This window comes from Mytilus californianus, unplaced genomic scaffold, assembly GCF_021869535.1.
Source record: "Mytilus californianus isolate M0D057914Y unplaced genomic scaffold, xbMytCali1.0.p SCAF_7, whole genome shotgun sequence".
Classification (NCBI taxonomy): Eukaryota; Metazoa; Mollusca; class Bivalvia; order Mytilida; family Mytilidae; genus Mytilus; species Mytilus californianus.
The window spans coordinates 68870818-68893956 of record NW_026262723.1 but is presented as its reverse complement, the minus strand read 5'-3'; the positions used below and the strand labels follow the sequence as shown (position 1 = coordinate 68893956).

The 23139-nt window shown below is 31.7% G+C and overlaps 2 protein-coding genes across 3 annotated transcripts in view; one reads left to right on the top strand and one right to left on the bottom strand.

The window, feature by feature from the left end:
• Positions 1-212: 212 nt before the first annotated feature.
• LOC127709965 (fucolectin-4-like) lies at positions 213-3659 on the bottom strand. Its single transcript, XM_052215673.1, has 4 exons — positions 3423-3659; positions 2543-2653; positions 1576-1809; positions 213-457 (listed from the first exon to the last, which is right to left on the bottom strand). Exons 1-4 carry the CDS (start codon positions 3622-3624, stop codon positions 246-248), a joined length of 759 nt encoding a protein of 252 aa, XP_052071633.1. The 5' UTR covers positions 3625-3659; the 3' UTR covers positions 213-245.
• A 1529-nt stretch (positions 3660-5188) lies between these two features.
• Positions 5189-23139, top strand: part of LOC127709961 (cadherin-99C-like) — a 54951-nt gene continuing 37000 nt past the window's right edge. The window contains exons 1-8 of one of the 2 annotated variants that reach the window (XM_052215669.1): positions 5189-5376; positions 8850-8918; positions 10011-10091; positions 11295-11521; positions 11839-11904; positions 13240-13344; positions 14448-14552; positions 22271-22405. In XM_052215669.1, the coding sequence (XP_052071629.1) occupies positions 8852-8918; positions 10011-10091; positions 11295-11521; positions 11839-11904; positions 13240-13344; positions 14448-14552; positions 22271-22405 (786 nt within the window). In that variant the 5' untranslated portion in view covers positions 5189-5376; positions 8850-8851. Of the gene's footprint in view, positions 5377-8806; positions 8919-10010; positions 10092-11294; positions 11522-11838; positions 11905-13239; positions 13345-14447; positions 14553-22270; positions 22406-23139 lie in introns of both variants that reach the window. The other variant, XM_052215666.1, reaches the window with a different exon arrangement.

Below are 23139 nucleotides of genomic sequence, written 5' to 3'. Positions count from 1 at the left end.
ATACCCATCTAAAGTTTACTTTGACCTTAGACTTTTAAAAATTTGAATCAAGCAAGGGATTTTTAAGTTATCACTTATTTCGGGCACACCGGACGGACGGAAGGACGAACTAAAAGAAAGACGGCCTGACAAAGCGATTATTATACGAGCCCAGAAGAAGGTTTGGGGCAATTGTCAATTAAAAATTAACCAAAAAAAAGAACCAAACCACATTTAGGTATCTCAGATATTTTTTTTTTTATTTTCTAAGAGAACACTTCGACTTCAGCAAAATTAACCACCGTTTCTTCGATAGTCTTTTCCTTTATCATCACCTTGACGTAACGTGCTACCTTTGGTTCTCTGCAGGATATGTTTACAATTTCTCCGTTTGCAGCTGGACCTTTATAATACCCACACAATTTCATACTAGATAATGAATTTCCGATGGTAACTTCTGCATTCCGGAGTCTATTGCCTGTAAAATAAATGTAAACTACACAAACCATTCAAGTAATTGTTTAATTCACTCCATTCAAGTACGTACTTGTGTGATTATTTATAGCGATTTTGTTTTTTGGATTCGTAAAATAGATAGTGTGATTTTAAATGACAAAGATTTCATGTTTTTTCTTAAGGTAATTGATTTCTTCTTTCCTATTTGTATGCACTTTTATCAATTAGTAATAAAGTGTATTTTTTTTTGTTTGTGTTTGTTTACAAAAATGGTTTAAATCATAATTTTCGAAAGTGTAAGGTCTTATTTAAGTTCATTAACCTTTTTGACATTTTAGATATACTGTTAGTTTACCGACGTTCAAGTATCTCAAGTCAGTATACAATAGACCAACATTGGAGTGAAATTAAACGGAATCTCATTAACTTCAAACGGAGTGAGATCAGGTGCCACTATCTTGGAAAAATCTGCTGCAAAAGATGTATCCCTCGTCACACGATTCTAAAGTCATACAACGTTGTATGTAACAAAGATAGGTTCCTGACAAAATTGACATTGATGGTATGAAGGTTCTGTAATTTACTTAAAACGTCAAAAGAGAGTGGAAACATTGAAACACTAAAGTGATCAGCCAATTCACGATGGTGGCCTTAGAATAAATAATCTGATACTTTTTGTCGTTTTTCTACCTTAGCTCGCTGATTTGTTTTGAAGTTAAGTGAAATCGACAAAACGTGTGCTTGTCGTATCTGGATTGTATCTAGATACTAAAGGACCAGAAGTTATTGAGTTGTCGAAATTCGTATTTGTGCAGTAAATTGGTACTGTTAATGTTCTTACTACTCAAAAATAAGACGTTACTAATATGAAAATTAAAAATCAATGTTTTTGTCATATATTCTAGCACTTACAATCATGCATATCAAGATTTCCCAGGAATATGACTGTTGTTTCAATTCGTTTGATGTATTTGAGCTTTTATATTTGCCATTTAATAAGGAACTTTCCGTTTTGAATTTTCCTTGGAGTTCGGTATTTTTGTTATTTTTCTTTTTCCTAGATGGTTAAACATTATATTTTATTGTAAAGAATTAAATAGATATTCTACAATTGTATTACAATTTTAATAGAAAACTTACCACAGCAATCTTTCCTGTTGTATATTCTGATTTTTTTTATTAAACAACTGCTTTTCAGATCAACCCACCAGTACGGGTAACTTTCCCCTTGCCAAGCACCATTCTTCATGACAATTTGTGTATGTATAAAGTTATTGAGGTCTCCATCGACAGCCTTATCACATTTATGGATTGAATGGAAAGAACTTTGTCCACACGTCTTCTTAAATGCAAGATTCTTCTTTCCACACGATCCTATTAAGCAATATAGATATGTTTAAATATACCCAAATGAAAAGGTTTGTGTCTATGTTTATGTCTACTTGATTTAAAAGCACAATGTGTTGTGTAATTTTCAAATAAAATTCTACAAATATTGAATATACATTCGACCCTTAGATATCAAAAGTAGTTTATTTGAATTTCGTCTTAAAAATGATTTGTATAAAAAATGAAAAAAAAAAAAAAAAAAAAAAAATTCATTCATTTCCCTTTATAAATCATATAATTAATATCAAAGGATATAAGTTAGTGACAGCCTTACGTAACCAAAACAACTCTAGCGAAGAATGATGTTGAAATTGACATGTCTTTAGAGGTAAAGATGTTACTCACATTGTTGAACAGTCTTTTTGGTCAAGATGACTAACATTACTATTTGTTTGGAAAAAAAATAGACAATCCGTATGTTATACCATTTTTTTCTTAAAATGTCCTGTACCAAGTCATGAATATGGCAGTTGTTATCAAATAGTTTGTTTCTATGTATGTTGGCGTTTGTTTTTGTTGCACTTCAGTGTTTCTGTTGTTCCGTTGTTTTCCTCTTATAGTTGATGTGTTTCCCTCGGTTTTAGTTTGTAACCCGGATTTGTTTTCTCTCAATCGATTTATGACTTTTGAACAGCGGTATGCTACTGTTGCCTTTATTTATAACATTAGTATCAAATGCCTTCAATTAAATATAAAATTATGCCCATACTTTACTTACCTTTATTCTGACTTTCTATAATTTCAATGCGTTCCTTCAGTTCATCAATCTTTGCCTTCAATGCATTGCTTTGGACTTTTCTCTCCAGCTCTCGAACCTTCATCTCCAGGTCTGCTTGATTTAAAAAAAAAATCATTATGTTCTGTGAAATTATTAAATGATATTAAATGATAGTCTTTAAATATTGAAAATACATTCGACCCTCAAATATTAATAGTAGTATATTTGAATTTCGTCATCTATATTTTTTGTATACAAAAGGAAAAAACAATAAACAAAAACAAAATGAAAAAAAATCTCTTTCAAAGATTTTATACTTAATATCTAATGATGCGTTTATTTACAACGACTGATCTATGCCTCTGCTGGTGGAGGTTGTCTCCCAGAGGGTATCACCAGCCCAGTAGTCAGCACATCTGTTTTGGCATGCATTATCATTGATATGTTCTAATTGTAAATTAACAGTTTACAAAACTTTAAATGTTTCGAAATACTTCTACCCAAGGAATGCCCTCCAACTTCGGACTTTATTTGGCCTTTTTTTTTCTTTTTGAGTACATTAATGAGTCAATTGTAGAGGAGACGCGCGTCTGACGTACATTTTAATATCTACGATGGGCTCATTAGAGACATCCTTACACAAACAAAAAGAAACTCGAGCGAGTGACATGTCTTTAGAGGTAAAGCTTTTACTCATATTCAATGTTATTCAAAGTTTTTTCTATGTTGAATGGTTATTTTGGTCAAATAAATCATTATAACGACTAGCAAGATGACTAACATTACTATTATTCGGAAAAGTATTAGACAATCCGTATGTGATAAAATAGTATCAAATGCCATCAATTAAATGTAATAATTATGCCCATACTTTACTCACCTATATTCTTACTTTCTATAACTTCAGTACGATTTTTAAGTTCCTCAACCTTTGTCTTCAATGCATTGCTTTTGACTTTTGACTCGAGCTCTTTAACCTTCATCTCCAACTCAGTGCTACAACTTACGTTATTGTTTCCAGTAATTGTTATGTGACAAGGCAGTCCAACGTGAACCAAACAAAGTAAAATGTAGAACAGCATTTTCGTCGCTTTTAGGACCTTGTAATAGTTTATAATACGCCGTTCTTCATTTTATTTTCTAACTTCTGTAATTTGAGCCCTGAAATGTTTCCAATAACATCTGTGTCACGCAATACAACCAACCATTATTGATTTCAACATACGTTTTTTTGTAGTTACGTCTTTTTAGTTAAGGCACTATTTCGGCATTTGAATTTGACTTCGACTAAATGGAAGTGTGATGTGTCATAATTTTTTTGACTGTTGGTTGTTGATAGTCTTATACGTTCTTCAATCAACTTAATTCAACTAATTGTCATTTCATGAATATTCCGAGGGATAGATAACAGTAAGTCCCCATGTTTGATCATAGACAGCTGCAAACAAGGAGTGGAGTGGGGAGCCAAATGACCCCTACCTTTCAAGCAGAAAAGTTTGAAAGAAAAGAAAACAATTGTTATCTAATATATAAGTTATAATTGGTAACGGTACACGTTGACAAACATTCCCATGTGTAAAATTGCAGAGTCCAGTAATATTTGAATATTAGAAGCCCCAAAAAGTAAATTATAGAAATGAAAAAGTTGTGATTGTGTCAAGTTTAGTTTTATTCCAATATGAAATGTAGGAAATTTGTATTTACATACTTCCCATATGTAGAATACAACATTTTAATAACTCTTAAAATCTATTTGATTTTACAAATAGTATGGACCGTACACACACCTTCTTATGGAATAAATGGTTGATAGTTTAGTGATAAAGATACTACTTTTATAACATTTAAGTATAAAACTGTATAGTAAACGTCAAATAGTCACGTTGTGAAGATACCTTTATAAAGATTTACTACAGATACTTGCTACTTACAAAAAAAAAACTTGCTCTACCAGAAATACCGACACGACGTAACTTTTACGGTCATTATCGTTAAATGGTTGACCGATACGATGTATTTGTGTCTTAACTCACTAACCACATGTTTTGCTGTCGGATCTGTTATTCTATCGATTGTGCCCATGCTTGATTGGAACATTTTGCCTTAATGTAGATTCTAATTAGCATCATTGGGGGAGGGGGCATGCATACCAGGAGACGATTACTTTTTCGACGCACCATGTCTTGCTCTTTTTTCCATCTTGGCAAGTCATTATAATGACCTATTTGAGCCCCCCCCCCCCCCCCCCCCCCAAAAAAAAAAAAAACCACTCATGCAATGTCCTTATGTTTTGAATGTAACCTTAATTCATTTATGATTTGTTCGGTTTTGTTCGGTTTTTGTTTCATTTTATTGTTTTGCGTTTTTTAAATATTTTAGATTTCAGGTGATAACCCTCTGTTTTACAACAATGTATTAACAATAGAATATGCAGAGAGATATATTAGATATATCCGAGTGAATTACAAGCATGATCAACCGTATTCATTGTAAAAATTGAAAGAATGAAAATTACTAAATTACATTTTTTGAACTTACACACGCTTGTGTCAATTAAATACCGACTATCACCCTCCTAATCAAGTGATTCTTGTCACAAAAAAAAACTAAATCCAATTGGCTAAGAATTTACTTCCTTAACGTCATACTAGCAAAATCTTAGGATTTGGAGTTCGGAAGGATTTTTCTGATTTGACAGGCATTTGACATAATCGTCTACCTGTAATATAAAGTGTGCAAAAAATCCCATTAATACAGAAAAGGGATCTGATTACAGAAAAAGTGACTTTTTTTTTTGCAATGCCTTGAATAGATATCTAATGTTCACTTTTCTGGTAAGTTTATACTATCATACTTAAACTTATTCTATTAATCAAAACATTCCGATTCACATGTTGCAAAAGTGTATGTTTATTTTTGTTTTAAGAATCTGTAATTCAACACCCCTCTAGTATCACCATTTCACAAAAAAATCTTTATTATTCTATTCAATGTAAGTTAAAACACATGATCATGATAAATAAGTAGACATTCGTTCTTAATATTATCTAACAGTTCATACTTTAAACTACACTTTCAGAAATGGTTGACAAACATATATACCATCAAGTCCAGGGCTATTCCTACATTTAATAATCAAAGCTCTAGCTTTTACCTTCAAGAATAGTGAATTTCAAATCAAAATTAAATTATTTTATCAGTGTCATTAACTTACTCAAAACCTAAAATTTGAACGTAATTTCATTCAGAACAGATTAAAAACTATCATTCATTCATATTGATATTTTCCTGTTAAAATATAAAGAAACTAAGATTACAACTCCCTCAGGCAAAGTTGACCTTCGATAGATTTGGCTATTTTTTTATGTCGCTTTTGGTCATATAGCTCTTCAACTATTTCGGTTCTTATACATCCTTGGCTTTCAAATATTCGGCTTTTAGCGTTCCTGATGAAGCTAAATCCAGAAAAGCGCTTATGACGTGAAATTTATAACGTGTTGTTTTCATATTTTATATATATATGATTATTCATAAAGGTAGCAGCTCAAAGTAATTTGCATTTAAACTATACAATACAATAAATTGGTGTTTTTTCGAATGTGTATTATTTTCACTTTGTTTATAACTGTTGACAAAAGAGATATTTGTGCTGTGTATTTTAAAAAAATATTTGGGATGTTCGCTGCTCTTTTTTTTACTTTTTGTCAAATATTCGGAATCCTCTGGTGTTATCCATGAAGTGCGATAAAATCTTTTGCCCGCTACCCATACTTTTCTTTCCTTAATATTTAATTCATGTAGTTTAAAAAGCTATTTTCAATATCTAGAATCTAGAGAAATTCATTTCCTGCCAAATTTGCAATGGCTTATATCTCAAAAACAAGAACAAGCGCCTTTCAATTTTTTTTTCTTTTTTAGCTCTGATATTTATACACTATGAATTTATGACAGCTTGTTTTTGTAACCGAGAAGCAAATATCCTTAATGGTTAGCTTTTGATTTTTGTCAAAATGATAACGATTGGCACATTGTTATATTGGTTTTCAATTTTCTGGCTGTAAAACACAAATTCTAAATTTACATTGAACCGTAAGGTATGTATATGAAATAATACCAATTCTATCAATATTATCTATATATAAAAATAGATGACGTCAGACGTTAATGGAAACAGTATAAATATATTTGCAATAAAAAATAGAAAAGATATCAAGGTTGAAATAAAATATAGTTAGTCAAATAAAATAGATAACACCAAGGCCAAAAAGAAAACGACGAAAAAAAATGACTGTAACGATTGACAAACACCAAATAAACTTTTTCAAGGCTTATTTTAAATGAGAAATGTGTACATATTTCCTAGGTTACAACGTTCATTTGAGATTTCAACTGACAATTATGGCATTTTGCCTTAACCTTATTTTGCACCACTTTTTGGAATTTTTAATTTCTTTTCAACTACGTATTTGATTTGGCCTTCCAACTGCTTTGATTCGAGCGTCACTGATGAGTCTGATGTAGACGAAATAAGCATCTGGTGCACAAAATTTCAGCCTGGTATCTTTGAAGAATTTTACCTGCAAGATGGTGGTCGATGACGGTAATATTTTTATGTGAATATAAAAAGTCTAAACGGTTCAAGCTGTCTTATTATCGGATGTAATGTAACTCTGAAATATTTTGCAAGTGCATTTTCCCAATCCGCTAAAATGATAGAAATAAAAAATTAACTTTCAAATTTGATTTTAAGCTCTCGAAACAAAGCTGACATGATATATGGTATCCAGAGATAAGGGTTTGTGTTGTATATTCCTAAGTTAGTGGGTTAACATTTATCATTTGACATTTGTATCACTTTCTGTAAGATATAGGATCATATGATTATGTATTTGTTACCATATTTATTCATTTATTTTTTTCTTTATCTATATTTGTATAATCATTATAAAAAAGTGGCGAAAGATTCCAAAGGGTCATGGCAAACGAAAAACGACGAAAAGACAAACAACAGTACACAAAACACAGCATAGAAAACTAAAGACTATAAATTCCTCCTATTCGACAATTCATTTTTTTATTATTCATGATACATACCATTCGTGAATGTAAAAACTTTTAATTTTTTTCTAACGATGTTCATGATATCATGAAGTCATATCGCACTGAATATTTTACTAGTGATAATTGTACACTAAGAATGATTATGCACAGGGAATGTTAGAATAATGTTTTTGTTTTAAATTTATATTATCTATTTGGTTTGATTTAATGTCGCGAATAATCAATCATTTACCTAACTAGTGAGTACCTTTATCATATTTTTATGGATACAGGGGGGTTTAGCATTAGCAACACATGTCATGAATCACGGGGCCCTTATACAGCACCTAAACCCCTAGATTTCGTAAGGTTCCCTATACTCAAATCCTCTGCACTCAAGAACAATTTCAATGGTCCTGATGACTTGTGATAATTTTCTTAATAGTCAATCTTATGAAACGATACCACTTTTATTACACAGGAAGTGCATTTAAAGATGGATGGCAATTTTTCAAAATTTACCTTGGAGTTCGGTATTTTTGTTGATACTTTTTTCAGATTTGCTCGAGACGAAAATATTTTAAAACCAAAACCTAACAGAAACTTTGAAGACATATCCGAAAAGGAACAAAAGTATTGCTAACAGCCGAATCAGAACAAAAAGCTGCAGTTTCTGGAAACAATTTTGGATTGCATTTTCAAATTTATTCTCCATCGAAACCAAAAGGCTAAACGTTCTTAACTTTTCAGGATTAATGATTAGGAAGATCTACAAAGACAATAAAAAAAACAAAAAAACGTTAAATGGTGATTGAATGATGATATAAATGTCAGCTATGGAGCAATATAGAATTTCCCTAATTTAGCCATATCGGAAGTCTTGAAAATTTTGAAAATTTCACCTGGTTGTTTAAATTGAATTAACTTGGCAGGAACAGTGCTATGTTATGGAAGATTCTTGAATAAATCCTCTTTTCATTCCAAAAATCGGGACAACCCATTCATAATCAGATTTCTTTAATTATCATTATCAAAGATGAAAGAAAATATAATTCATAATGTTTTAAACAATCAATGAATAGACGGTACAAATTCTGCAGAATAGACAAAGAAACTTTGAATAGGTTAATTAAGTAAGAGTTGGCATTTGTTCATATTTGGCAAAAAACTGACGAGCCGAGAGTTTTTTTTTAACTACCCTAATTTCCTGATTCATCTTTTTAGGAGTAAAATTTAGAAGTTAAGACTCCAAATTTTTATTCCGCAGCGATGGAAATGTTGCAAGCTCTTCTCTTTCTGATACTTCTGCTTGGATATACAGAAGCCCAGACTAACCGTAAGTATCCAAATTCTCTAAAATTTTATATACACCGACAATTTTTTTAGGTTAAAATATTAGACTGCTTTTTCCTATTCTTAAACTATTAAGTGCCATTAAGATTTATCTTATTAGCGTAATCTTACATCACTAGCTGTTGTTATGAACCACAGTTATGCATATGAAAATTTTATTTGTATTTTCCAGTGCACATCTATGTAAATTCAGTATCATAATTTATTCGTTAGTTTGTTGTGTTTTAAAGTTGTAAAATTTACGATTGAGAATCAAATTAATTTGACTTTCCATGTTTTTTAATTTCAATATTCGCTAATGCATAGTCATAAATGTTGGAAACTTGCATATCAGAAGGCAAGGAAATCTTATATGCCTTAGACAAATTAATAGCATTTAAAGAAACCGAGGTTCCAATTCCCTCAGGCGAAGTTGACTTCAGAGGAATTTTGCTAAACATTTTAGGTTCCTTTTGGTCATAAAGCTTCTAACGTTTATATGTTTTATATATCCCTGGCTTTTAAATGTTTTTGTTTGAGATTTTCGATATGGTTAATTCAGAAAAGCTCTCCGGACGCACAAAATCTATTTTCATTTAATATTGAACCTTTAATTTAAACTGAAAATTTAATTAGAATTAAAACTAACACATAAAGACCATCAATAGGTAATAATATATCTTTTGCTGGTATTTGAATATTTTAAAGATGGAGATATCATCGACAGTATTATATAAATGTATTTACATGTACATATATATAATTTTTTTACGGAAGAGTTCAGTATATACTAAATAACATTAACGGTACCAAATTTACTGCACTAGATTTCTATTCAGTGCCGATCGAGGTCAAACTATTTAAAAATCAAGACCTAATTCAAAAGTTTAAAGAGCCGATAAAACCATCAACCCAAAAATTTTAAAAAAATTAGTTAAAACAAAAACGTTCGTTACACCAACACTACTTTAAGTTGCGGTTATCTAAATAAAAAAAAACCCAAATGGTTACTAACAGTCTTATTTAGTACTTGCAGAATGCAAATTGTTTGATAAAGCCTTTAAAATCAGAGCATAACTTATCATTCTCCCTTTAGCATGCGAATCGACAGCTGTATCAAGTAGCTCTGGAGGAACACCTACCATTATTGTTACACTGACCGAAGCAAGTGAAGCAGGTATGTTCTATAATGAGTATATTTGGTCACTGTTCTTGCAGCTGTTAAATTATCTACTCGTATAAAATATCGTAGGTTCATACATCTATGTTAACCTAGTCTTGCATTGACAGAATGACTTGATTTTCTTCATGTAGATATTTATTTGATCTGCTTATAGCTTAATTTTTGACATGAGTTTCCCAATTTCATAATAACTTTCACATGCACAAGTCAATTTGCTTTCAGAAGATTTAATACTGTTAAATTACAGCTGTTAATAATACTTACATATCATTGTATATGAATCAATTTATTTGACATGTATGTCTTATACACGTATAACTTTGAGTGGATTCTTGGTAATCATTTCCAATTGTGACATGTTGACCGAGTGTGGATTTCCATGGTTGGTGATGCATTATAGCAGGAGACGCTTACCCTGTCAACACACCCGGCCTTGTTCCTTTTGGGGTTCATACGGTTCCTTCAGTTTTTGTTTGTTATTTTGATTTTTCTTCTTAACCAACCAACACATGAGATTTTAATATTGATAAAATGCCCATAATATATCAATATCATATTATCTGTATGTACTTTTAGCTACAAATTTTTTTGTGTGTGAGACTGTGTCAAATTTACTATCAACTATTATAACCTTTTTGCTGGCGTCTTTGTTAGATTTATTTGTAAGTTTGTTTGAATTGTTTAGTCAGTTGTGTTGTAGGTCTGTGATGTATGTTTACACAGTTTTGGCTGCGGCGTGTTTATACAACGAAAGATTTGTATAAACTCTTCCGTTGTATAAACATACTATTATTCTGACATTAAGCTATTATGTCTGTTTGGATTGTTCACCCAATTTTGTCAATATAACGGAACTTTAAACAACTGTCTTACAAAAGGGAGGTTTAGCTAGCTATAAAATCAGGTTTAACCCACCAATTTCTTCGGAAAATGCCTAAACCAAGTCAGGAATATGACAGTTGTTTTCCATTCTTTCCGTTGGTTGATAAAGTCTAACGTTTGATTTTGTCAGTTTTTATGGACTTCCCCTTTTTGTATTTACCTTGGAGTTCGGTAGTTTTGTTATACATTTTATCATCCTATATTTTCACATTTCTGTTATTAAACACAATTACACAAATTATGATAATTTTTAAAGATGGTGTTTCAACAGAGATACCCTGAATAAAATGTGATTTTATTACTAATATTCTTCAGATCTAGCAACAAATCCAGACAATTATATTGCTGACACAAAGATTAATGGTTTACTTGGTGGAAGCAGTCAATTTACGGGTATCACACTGGAAATATCAAGGTCCTCTGGTACTCCCAGTTATATCAATGTGACAAACCAGTTCAGATTAGAGTCACGTCACATTACAACTGAAAATGGCTTTTCACAGAGAGCTTTTTTCCGTCTTGTTAAGCCTTTAGACAGAGATGTTAGTTCAAATAATGTAATATTGTAAGAGAAAATTACGTAACAAAACTTTTTTTTGAAGCAGAACACTTTGGTATTTTTTTATTTTCATTGTATTTTTTTATGATTAGAAAAACAAAAACTTTTAACGTTAATAATCCCAAATCTATTGCTGACAACATTTTGAAAAAAAAAGTATATTGTGTTCATTTACATTTTAATCAAGCCTTGTATGAATGATACATATTTCTTTTATTAATTCTAAGTAATTAGATAAACATAAATTATTCAAAACTAGGCTTGTATTATCTTCAAAATTTATTTGTGTTTTTTTCATAGGGTCAGACAGCAACTACATTTGATGATACAAATATCATTGTATTTCAAGTCAAATGTACTCGAGTGGTGAGTTGATATTGTCTTAAAGTTTCTTTGATACAGATATAGAACGCACAAAAAGCTCGCGATAGAGCTAAAAGTCATTCACGAAAGTCATGCTGATGATTATTGGTTTGATTCACTGTGAAATTCCAATATTCAATACATATAATATGGCAGGGTAGTATAAACTAATTTTAGCCAGGTTTGTAGTTTGATATGACAGACGCACGTTCCGTTTATATAAGACTCATCAGTGGTGCTCGAATCAAAACAGTTGGTAGTCGAAATCAAATACATATAGTTAAAGAGCACTGAAAACCAAAAATATCAAAAAATTGTGCTAAATACGATTAAGGATATATAAGCCTGGGGTAGAAAAACCTTCGTGTTTTGAATAATAACTTTTTAAAACCCTATACATTTACACGAAATTACCGTATTATTGATATTTCATGTCAACATATCCCAGGTTAGGCGGAGGGTTGAGCGCTCACAAACATGTCTAACACAGCCAAATTCTTTATGTGTCTGTCCCAAGTCAGGAGCCTGAAGTTCAGTGGTTGTCGTTGGTTCATGTCGGGCATGATTTTTTTCGTAAATTGTTTTGTTATAAATTTGGCCGTTAGTTTTCTCAATTGAATTGTTTCATATTTTTTTTTATGTCGGGGCTTTTTATAGCCGACTATACGGTATGGGTTTTTCTCATTGTTGAAGACAGTACAATTGCCTATAATAGCTTACATCTACTTCATTTGATCTTCGGTGGATAGTTATCTCATTGGCAATCATACCTCATCTCCTTATTGTTATATAGAAGTGCTGACTACTTGGTTTGTGATAAGCGCGTGGACGAAACGTCCACCAGCAATGGGACCAGACCAATGGTTGTAAAACTCATCAAACATCTCAGGCTTATAATTTGGTAATGAAGACGCGCGTTGGGTCTACTAAGACTACTACTAATCAGTGGCGCTCTCAGTTGAAGAGTATTAAATACCAAAAATCCATTAAAGTTGTGGATATCAATGCCAGGGATGCAGAAAATTTTAGTGTTTTGCATAATTTGAAATTTTGTGAAAAGAAAATTTACAGAAAATTACATTATTACTGATATTTTAAGTCAACACAGAAATGTTATAGTATTTGAGTTTTTTTTTATAACTGACAGTCACCAGATATTACCAATTTTACAATGATTATAATTTAAACCCAGCTAGATTGATTTATTGCTGAATCACCTTGTACGCACAATATAAATGATAGAATATGACATAAACAATAACATAAAGCAGTTGTTAACAATTTTATCCAAATGCAGAAAACACAGAACAAGAAAAAATGAATATATTTTTTTTTCAGGGTTCAACATTGTCTACATTTTTCTTGTTTACAGTAGATGTACAAGACATCAATGATAACAGTCCGGTTTTTTCTGGTACCCCATATTACGTCAGTGTTAATGAGGTAAGTCTAGTTTCCCTCCCCATTCAACGAGGTTAATGAATTTAAACTTATTTTTGGTTATTCTATACCTAGCCATTGTTAATAGGATGAGTGATTTTTTTCTCTGGTTCTACATATCTAGCCACTCTTGATGATGTAAGTCTCTGTTTCCATATATTCAGATAATGTTTATATATATGAAAAACATGGGGAATTTATGTCTTTGAAACTGACTTTATCAGCAAGAATATCAAGCGAGGCTGGAAGGGAGAGCTGATATACGACCTGATGAAGTCAGTATATTGAAATAAAATGCTATAATTTTTTTATCAGCAATTTTCGTCTTTACAATATGCTTTTTGGTTGAGTACACGCGTACAAAACATTGTGGTAGTGATTCAGTGGTATGAATGACGTCGCGTACATTTCATTGATAAGTTGACGCGGATGGACATGAACGCGTAACGTTGCTTCACTGTAACGTGACGTCATTGTCTAATATTTTCGAGTATCAGGTCCTGTACGTGATATAGAAAAATATTATGCATTAAGATAATTAGAAAAATGTACAAATCACCGATTATATTCAGTATAGTACCATATACCTTGGCAGTGCTAATGGGACACTTCTTACTTTCTCTGATACAAGTATACCATACTAAAGCATGGTAATTCAGATAAAAATTTTATCTATAGACAGTGTTTATAAAGTATGCATGTTTTCAGGGGTATCACATAATAAGGTAAACATTTGATGGTAATATAACAGTCATGTTTTTTTTATCATATCAATTTTTAGCCCAATTTTATATGGCAATACGGGAGCCTTCAAATTCCTGTGTGTTAAATGTGCATGCTGAAAAAAAGGTGAATCATATTGATTAAGCGCTTTCTTATGAAACAACGGTTCCTCATAATGTTTTGCTAGCTTATAAGGTGGTAACTCGAGACATGTGACCTTTTTTCAAATTTTCAGAGCGAACCAGTATGTTGTCATTAATAACTACAGGTGATACTTACTGAACTGAATCAAATGTTTTATATTTCTGGAAAAATTAAACATTATCAACTACATGTATAAGTATGTGATGATATCTTAAATCAAGTGGTTATATTATTTTCAGTTGTCACCATTAGGAACAACAGTATTTAGAGGAATTGGTGCTTTTGATTTGGATGCTAATACAAACAAGGATATACATTTTGGCATATTGCCTGGAGATGGAATAGTGAGTTCACTTATGTACATACACACAAGGTGGTTTTTGAAAAAAAAATCACTTTTCCTAAGGAAGTGTAAATCTTAGGAAACAGGGTGATTGCTGATGATTTAGATGAGAACGCTTATTTTTGCACTTTCATATACTATATTTTTGATGTACAGAGATGTTTTTTTTTCAAATGTAAATTATTCGAACATACTCAAACGTCCGAGAATAAACGAGCTTTGGTCATCTATGCCCTCATGTCATTGCTAGAGGAAACGTCTTTAGAAATATGTGCTTGAGACCAAATGCGAATTCGTCATTTAACCGTCAATTATTCAATAGATCGAAGTCAATAGAATGATATGAACCGCTTAAAGAATTAATAACTGCTACCCTTGAATTAGGAATGTAAAATCGGAGTTAAGGGAAGTGGTTAAAAAAAGAAGAAAATCAGCAGAAAATAAGAAATATCTTATATGTATAAAACATCAAAACCTAAGGTCGGTCGGAGACAGACTAAGTGTCCCCTTTGGAAAAGTAGTGCGTATCTTTTGTGAACCGTCTTTTTCTAAAAGTGCTGAAAACAATGACCCCCTCTGTATGCCCCTTTGTACACCAACGAGTACACATTGAACATAGGTCATCACCTTTGTTTACCGTGTACCGCACGGTTAAAATTTACAAAATGACTGTAAGTCATACCGTTTTGTTGTATAGTTGAATAAGATGCATTTAACACAATGGCATGAAGTCTTGTCGGTCGTCTCTGACTCTTTGTGTACAAATGTGGAAGACAACAACCGGATGTTATTCTCCTTTGTCTAGGATAATAAGAACACAATGACCCTAGGTTTTCTTTCTTTGTGAAGATTAAGTAAACCCATTTGTATATTAATGCATAACACAATGACACAAGATAATTCTACTTTGTCTTGTTTATTATATTTGTTATATAATCATTCTTTTTTAGGGTGAATGATTTTTGCCTATTCTATGTTCATTCTATACGACAACAGATCATTGGGGTTTGTATATGTACTTTTCCGGTGTGTGATTTCATGCAATGACCTCCGGATATTGTGTTCTACAATAAGATACAAAGTGGTAACATGGGTAATTGTTTTCAGCACTATTGTGCAAATGGGACTGGCCTGAGTTTCTTTGTTTTATACACGTAACATATATAAAAAATGGTATTGACAGTACCAATTTAACAATCCATCAGCAGAGATATTGACCCAGTGGTAGTAATGGTATTAACGGTACCAATGTAACTGCACCAGATGCACATATCGACAATATATGCTAGAGAAATAGATATTTGAAAATCCAAAACCTCTTAAAAAATTGAAGAGCTGATTAAACCAAAGAGGACAAAAAGTATGGGCTGGTGATATCCTCAGGGACTAACAGTCCACCAGCAGAGGTATCGACTCAGTGGTAGTAGTAATACTCACGGTGCCAATGTTACTGCACCACATGCCAATTTTTACAATATATGTTTCTTCTATGTACTTGAGGGCTAAATATTTGAAAATCAAACACTTATTAAAAAATTGAAGAGCTGGGATCTTCAATTTTCAACTCAATTCAAGATGTTCATTTTCATCCCCTCCCACTCACCCTGAATGGGATTGATCTTGTCCTGACGACATCTAGAATATTTGGTGATTATAAAACGAAATTAAAATTGTCAAGGGCATTTAGTCTGAAGAACATATATTTATGACATTTTCGGTGATCGTGACGTCGGATTATGAATGACATAACATCAATTGTTACTGAACGTTTTGGGAATAAATGAATAACATACATTTACCAACTGTCAGAGTGACAAGTCTATAACATGAGTGTTAAGTAAATGAATCACCTTGGGTTTATTGTAGGACAGCGCTTCCTAGTGTTTATGAAAGCTTAAAATAACGTTTGCGTTTGCTGTATATCGCTTTACATGAAAGCTTTATTCAAAACAATCAGTTGTTCTATCTATATTATGTGGTAACTTTAACATGGTGTAAACGTTATAGAGTGTACCTAGGATTTAACATTATATACCAAAAGAGATTTTGCAGAACTGAAGTATTTAGATGCCTTTTACGCATCAAAGTAACCATGTACATGCGATACAGTTAAGATGAGTATCTTTTATTCTGATCAGATGACTCAATCAATGTATTGATTAAAATCAAAAAGTGTTAATTTTTCATTTGTACTAGGTTTCTTATACATGCCTAATTTTCATACAAAACATCGAAGTACTGAAAAATTATTTTTAAAGATATAAATCAGAACAAAATGTAGCTTCGAGATTCGAGTGTACCTTACTACTTTCGATTACACGTTAACTACTTAAGAATAATACTGAACTCGTGTCGTTAAATAATATCTGCAGCTTTCCTGATGTATTAGTACATTAAGTAAGATTGTGGAGAAATAGTTCATTTTGGCATTTGCACAAGAAACATTTTGGCGAAATGTTAAATATTCCTATTTGGCTATTTATAATTCCTATGGGCATGCAAGCTTGGAGCATTTCATATCATGCGATTCGCTACGATACATGTTTGTGTTCGTTAAACAATGTGTGAGTATGTTGCTTTGCTTATTTATTCCTAAAAAGTACTCTGACGGAAATCAGAAAAAAAATCGTTTTAATTAAAGACAAATAGTCACCAAACAACTGATTTCGGTAGGTATATTTTATTTTGGATCGTGAAGATGCATAAATAAAATCAAATTGAAAAACATTTCAACACAAATATAAGAGATTGTTCTGTGAAAAGCATTTACTTGTTTCTATCTCTGCCCCGTCAACAGTATTTAAAAAAAATCCTTAAAATTGGTAACAATCTTATCATGTTAAGAAAGTCAGGTACACTTTTTATAATCAAGCGTGTTTGGGTACACTATTTTTTCCTTGAAATGTATAATACAGCAACAAAGAGTATATCATATCGCATCAAATTCCACTATTTCTATATTTCTATATTTCAAATTTCATATTACAAGAAAACAAAATATATGGGTCAAATAAAATATCTTACAACTGAGTCATAATAACAGGATTGGCGTGTTTCAATATGAAAATAACCTTGTGCTAAATTGTTAAACGTCTTTCTCGTAAATGCCTTTGATTTTATTTTATCAATTATTAAAATAAAGTCTAGATATATTAATTATCTTTTTCATGAAAATGTACTTTAAGATAGAAGTCGAACGTTCATCTCTTCTTCCCTTTTTATGCCGAAAACACTTGACGAGCCTTTACTTTTGGATCTTTATAAGCTAAAATAATCACTTCTTTATAAATGTTTTCAGTAGCTATTGGCCTTCAACTTCTGAAAATTTCTTGTTTGCCTTTTCACAAAATATTTTCATATAAAATTTATGAATAGTAGTGTTTTACATGTTTTATTGAACTTTTCAAAATTCGCCCTGACAAACAATTTGACAATAACTTTAAGTATTGTAAAGACACACGCATATATTGAATGAAGAAACATTTGTCTTTCCGAATACAACTTTCACAGACGGATAGTTATGGTGCACTGCGAATAAAATGAACGAAAATGCGTCATTTCTACACGAGTATCTCTCGTGGTAAAAGTATTTTGTTCATTTATTCCATTTCCCCCCACCTTACAAGACCTATCTATTGTAATTATTGATATTTTTTATTCGTCCTGAATATAAAATGTTTGTCAGAAGACATTAAACAAACAACAATCAATCATGATATATAGGCATCTCTGTATCCAGTAGGATTTACTGAATTTTAAAGTTTCGTTAGTAAATGTACAGATATATATAGGCTGTTGATTTCTAGCGCTTTAAAATGTTGTGCTGAAAAGGAGCAACCACGTTTTGCTCTCCCTATCATTAAGAGCCTTGAATGTTGCACACATGACAACCCACCCCTATAATCCATTGTCTATGTTTTTTGTATATATTTAAGTATTCACCCCTTTCAAAGCGGTTCATATTGGTTTTAACATCTTTCCCCTCCCCCAAATTACAAACACTTCAGAGATTTAATTATACGTCAAATACGTCCTGGAAATATTCCATTTTTACTCCACGTGCTATGCACAACATTTGATTAGTCGACTTTATCAGTAAACTTTGTGGATACATCGGATACGTTGGAAGAACATTCCATTTGTGATGTTGTTATTTCATTGGCTGTCCAATACGTATAGAAGCTTCACAGTAAGGTTCCATTCTATTTACCGTTCGTATCAAGCAGACATTGCTCGGCTTTAGTGTACTCGTCATCTGATTGGTTTAGCTATACGTAAGGTTGATTACAGAAACTGTTCTGTAATATTCTATTGTAAGTCTCCATGGAGTGGTATTCAATCAATCTTGCATTATGTTTCATGTGATAAATTTGTGAATTTTTTTTATGTAAGCGTCAAAATGTGAAAATAACAGTATCTTAAGCACGACTATGTGTAGGATCTCATTAGACAACGTTGAATTCAAACACGCCTTAATTTAAAGGTTAAGAAAGTTGAGCACACATTTAACATGATGTGTGTTTGAGTTAAAGCTTTCTCCGGAAAAAATGACATAAGAAATCAAATCTCAATTTGTGTTCTGTTATTTTCACATTTAAGCGCTAAATGACTTTCAACCGGTAATAATGACTTATATAAATAAGTGAAATACCATGAGTGAACATTACAACTTGAGTGTTTTTAATTTAAATCCCTTATATCTGTTACTTAATAGACAAATTATTTTCAATTACAAGATCTTTCTATTCAAGTTTATCTTATTACTCTTCCACTCAACAGTTTCATCATAAAAAAAATTGTAAATACTTGTTCGAAGTTCTGAAATATCTGAAATATATTAAGTTGTGAATAAATGTTATTCATGATTGTAACAAATTGGACTGTTATAAGTATATGCTTAATTTTATGGATACGTCGGTGGAACATCCCATTTTTGATGCTGTAATTTCAGTGGCTGCTCGATACGTACAGAAGCTTCTCAGGAAAATTCCATTGTGTTTGCCGTGCTCATCAAGCGGGCCTTGCTCTGCTTTAGTGTACTCGTCTTCTTTTTGGTTTAGGTATACATATAGTGGATTATAGAAGCTTTTTCATTTTAAGTCTCCAGGAAGTAATATTTATTTATTTTTGCTCGGCTTTTATATGATAAATATTTGGGTTTTATGTATTAAAATCTAACTTAAGCGTCAAAACGTGAAAATAAAAACAAACAGTATCAAAAACAAGGATATATGGGTTCTCATTAGACAATGCTGAACCCAAAAAACTCATCATTTTAAAAGATAAAAAAATTGATCATATCTGTTATGGTCCAGTTGAGTTCTATAAATCTTCAAAACTAAACTAAAAATTCTCGATTTTCATATATGGTAGCTGCATTTATATTCCATATTTTTCTTGTTGTCATACGAACTATGATTATTTTTTTGCCAGAAGTTTTTGTCAATAAATAATGAAGTTGCCCATTTGGTCTTTATAGTGAATTCGTACTTAACAGTCTTACAAGAACAGCCATTCATTTATTCTTAGCAGTACCATTCACTTAACTACAAATGGAATACTCTTGATCTCCATTCATATTTAAATTCTGTTGTTTACAAGTATAAACAGAACATCTGACCAGTTGCTGCCACTGTCAGCTCGTTTTCTCCATTAGTTTTTTTTAACTTGTTAACAAATTTTTAACATTAGACCTAAAGGACGACTTAATTACTTAAGCAAACATTCTGAAATTAATTGTCAGAGCTCGTTTACAACATAGATAAATATGCACTGCAAAAAAAGCAATGTAATTAAAAGATCTGATTTTTGATAATTCATTTTAAAAAAAAATTTATAGAATTTAAACGGAATTTTCAGGAATTTGTCAAACTTCGGTTTCATCGTTAAAAAGACCAACGAAATACTACATTAAAACTATATTTTTCGAGTGCGAGTCTTTTTTTTTACAGAACGTCAACCCTTCATGTAAGGATAAAGGAATGACAAATTCGTGTATATTACGAGTACAATATAATACACATTTTAGCATATTCCGAAATACTTCATATACGTTCCGTCATATACGAATACGTCCTTGATACGTGAGTTCTGCAACAGCTCTATTAAAGCCTTCTGTAAAATTATCATGATGTGTTTTCAATGTTTTGCCACTAAAGATTGGAATGTAACTACTTATCATGAACATATATATTTAGTAAATAAAAGTATCATTAGCATGGAGACATTCATGACCTGTAAGTTCAAAATTTAAATGACTTGTCAATGTGAGAAGGAGTTGAAGGGATAAAACTGCAATTATAGTGGATAATCTAAGTCCACTATGCTTTGTCTGCACATGCATAAGATTTTGCTTAAAAACCTATTATGGTAAAAGATAAATTGCAAATAAACATGTTCATTTAATAATACTTAAAAAGGATAAAAGGAATAACCAAAAGTACTGAACAGCATAACAGACAAAACCTTCCACAAACACCCGACTCCTGCGAAAAGAACCAGATGAACAAAAAAGACAAACAACAACGAACATCAATTTTATAACAACATGTACCTGGAAAAGTACCTTTGCAATTTTTTTAGGGACTGAGATTGCATTGGACATTACGCAAAAGCACTTTAAGTTTGCAAACTAGTTTAAATGAAATGTGATCAAAGGTCTGAGCCTTTTCAATGTTTCATTGGCTAATGCTTGTTAATACTGAGATTGTCGATATTTTTGTCATATATACACACTTGTAGTTTAATGCACGTACAGGAAAATAAGCAATATATTGACTCTGGTTGAGAAAAAAAAATCTACTTCTATAAAAAAAAAATACTATTAAAATTGAGAATGGAAATGGGGAATGTGTCAAAGAGACAACAACCCGACCACAGAACAGACAACAGCAGAAGGCCACCAACATGTCTTCAATGCAGCGAGAAATTCCCGCACCCGGAGGCGTCCTTCAGCTGGCCCCTAAACAAATATATATACTAGTTCAGTGATAATGAACGCCTTACTAAACTCCAAATTGTACACAAGAAACTAAAATTAAAAATAATACAAGACTAATAAAGGCTAGAGGCTCCTGACTTGGGACAGGCGCAAAAATGCGGCGGGGTTAAACATGTTTATGAGATCTCAACCCTCCCCCTATACCTCTAGCCAATGTAGAAAAGTAAACGCATAACAATACGCACATTAAAATTCAGTTCAAGAGAAGTCCGAGTCTGATGTCAGAAGATGTAACCAAAGAAAATAAACAAAATGACAATAATACATAAATAACAACAGACTACTAGCAGTTAACTGACATGCCAGCTCCAGACTTCAATTAAACTGATTAAACTGAACAATTAGCACATTTTCAATTAATGTTTAACTTAAAGTTATCGAATGGAAAATTATTGTAAAATTACAACAATGCAAAGTAGTTATTAGTAGTAAATCTTCAGATCACATATTGGTCATAAGGGAGTCTTTACTTCTTTCACATCAATGTATAGTCCATATTCATAAATTGATGAAACTTGAATATAAAACAGTATAACATCTGCATGAGACTACCAACTTTTAAACGACAGAGACAATCAAAGACCAAAGAAGAAAATTAGACAACATCAGTTCAGTTCATTTAATTACTTTTACAGTTCTTTGATATATGTTATGGTCATTTTAGACATTAAGATTTCATATTTAGCTAATGATGGGATAACTTTGTTTTTAAATTCCAGACACAACGAAATTCAAGTCTTCATGATGCGACTCAAATATTTGAAATTGCAACACCACATCTGGGATATATTTCAATTAAGTCTACGTTGGATTTTGAAAAAGTAAAAAAATATGTTTTTCGAATTTCTGCGACAGTAAGTATACACTTTATTTTCTTCGTTGATTTTGTCTTTAATTCTTTTTTTATTTATTACGTATGCATTTAAATCGGTTCTGACCAGCTTGAAAACAACATATTGGTGAAATTTGTCTTTATATCAATTCGGAACATTAGACTTGGCATTTTACATTGAATAATACGAGAAACAGATTTTACCGCTTTACTCCCCTTGAAAAAAATATGTATCCGACCTCGAAAGTTAAATTTACTAATTATAAAATGCTCTGTCAACCTTGCATTGTAAAATTTGAACATCTCGAATCGATAAATATCGTACAAAAGACGCGGTATGCTGGAATCTATCTTTATAAAAATAAGGAGATGTGGTATGATTGCCAATGAGACAACTATCCACCAAAGTTCAAATAAAGTGGATTTAAGTAATTATAGGCAACCGTACGGCATTCAACAATGAGAAAAATCCAAACCGTATAGTTGGCTATAAAAGGTCCCGACATGTAAAATATTAAACAATTCAATTGAGAAAACTAACGGCCTTATTTGAAACAAAACAATTTACGAAAAACAAATATGACAGATTTGAATCAACGACAACAACTGAACTACAGGCTCCTTGCTTGAGACAAGTACATATAGAATGTATGTGGGTTTGAAGGCACCAACCCTCCCCTACCTTAGGACAGCGATGTTACGGCAAAACACGAGACCAAACTTTGCAAAAGAAATAAACGAAAAACAAATATGAGA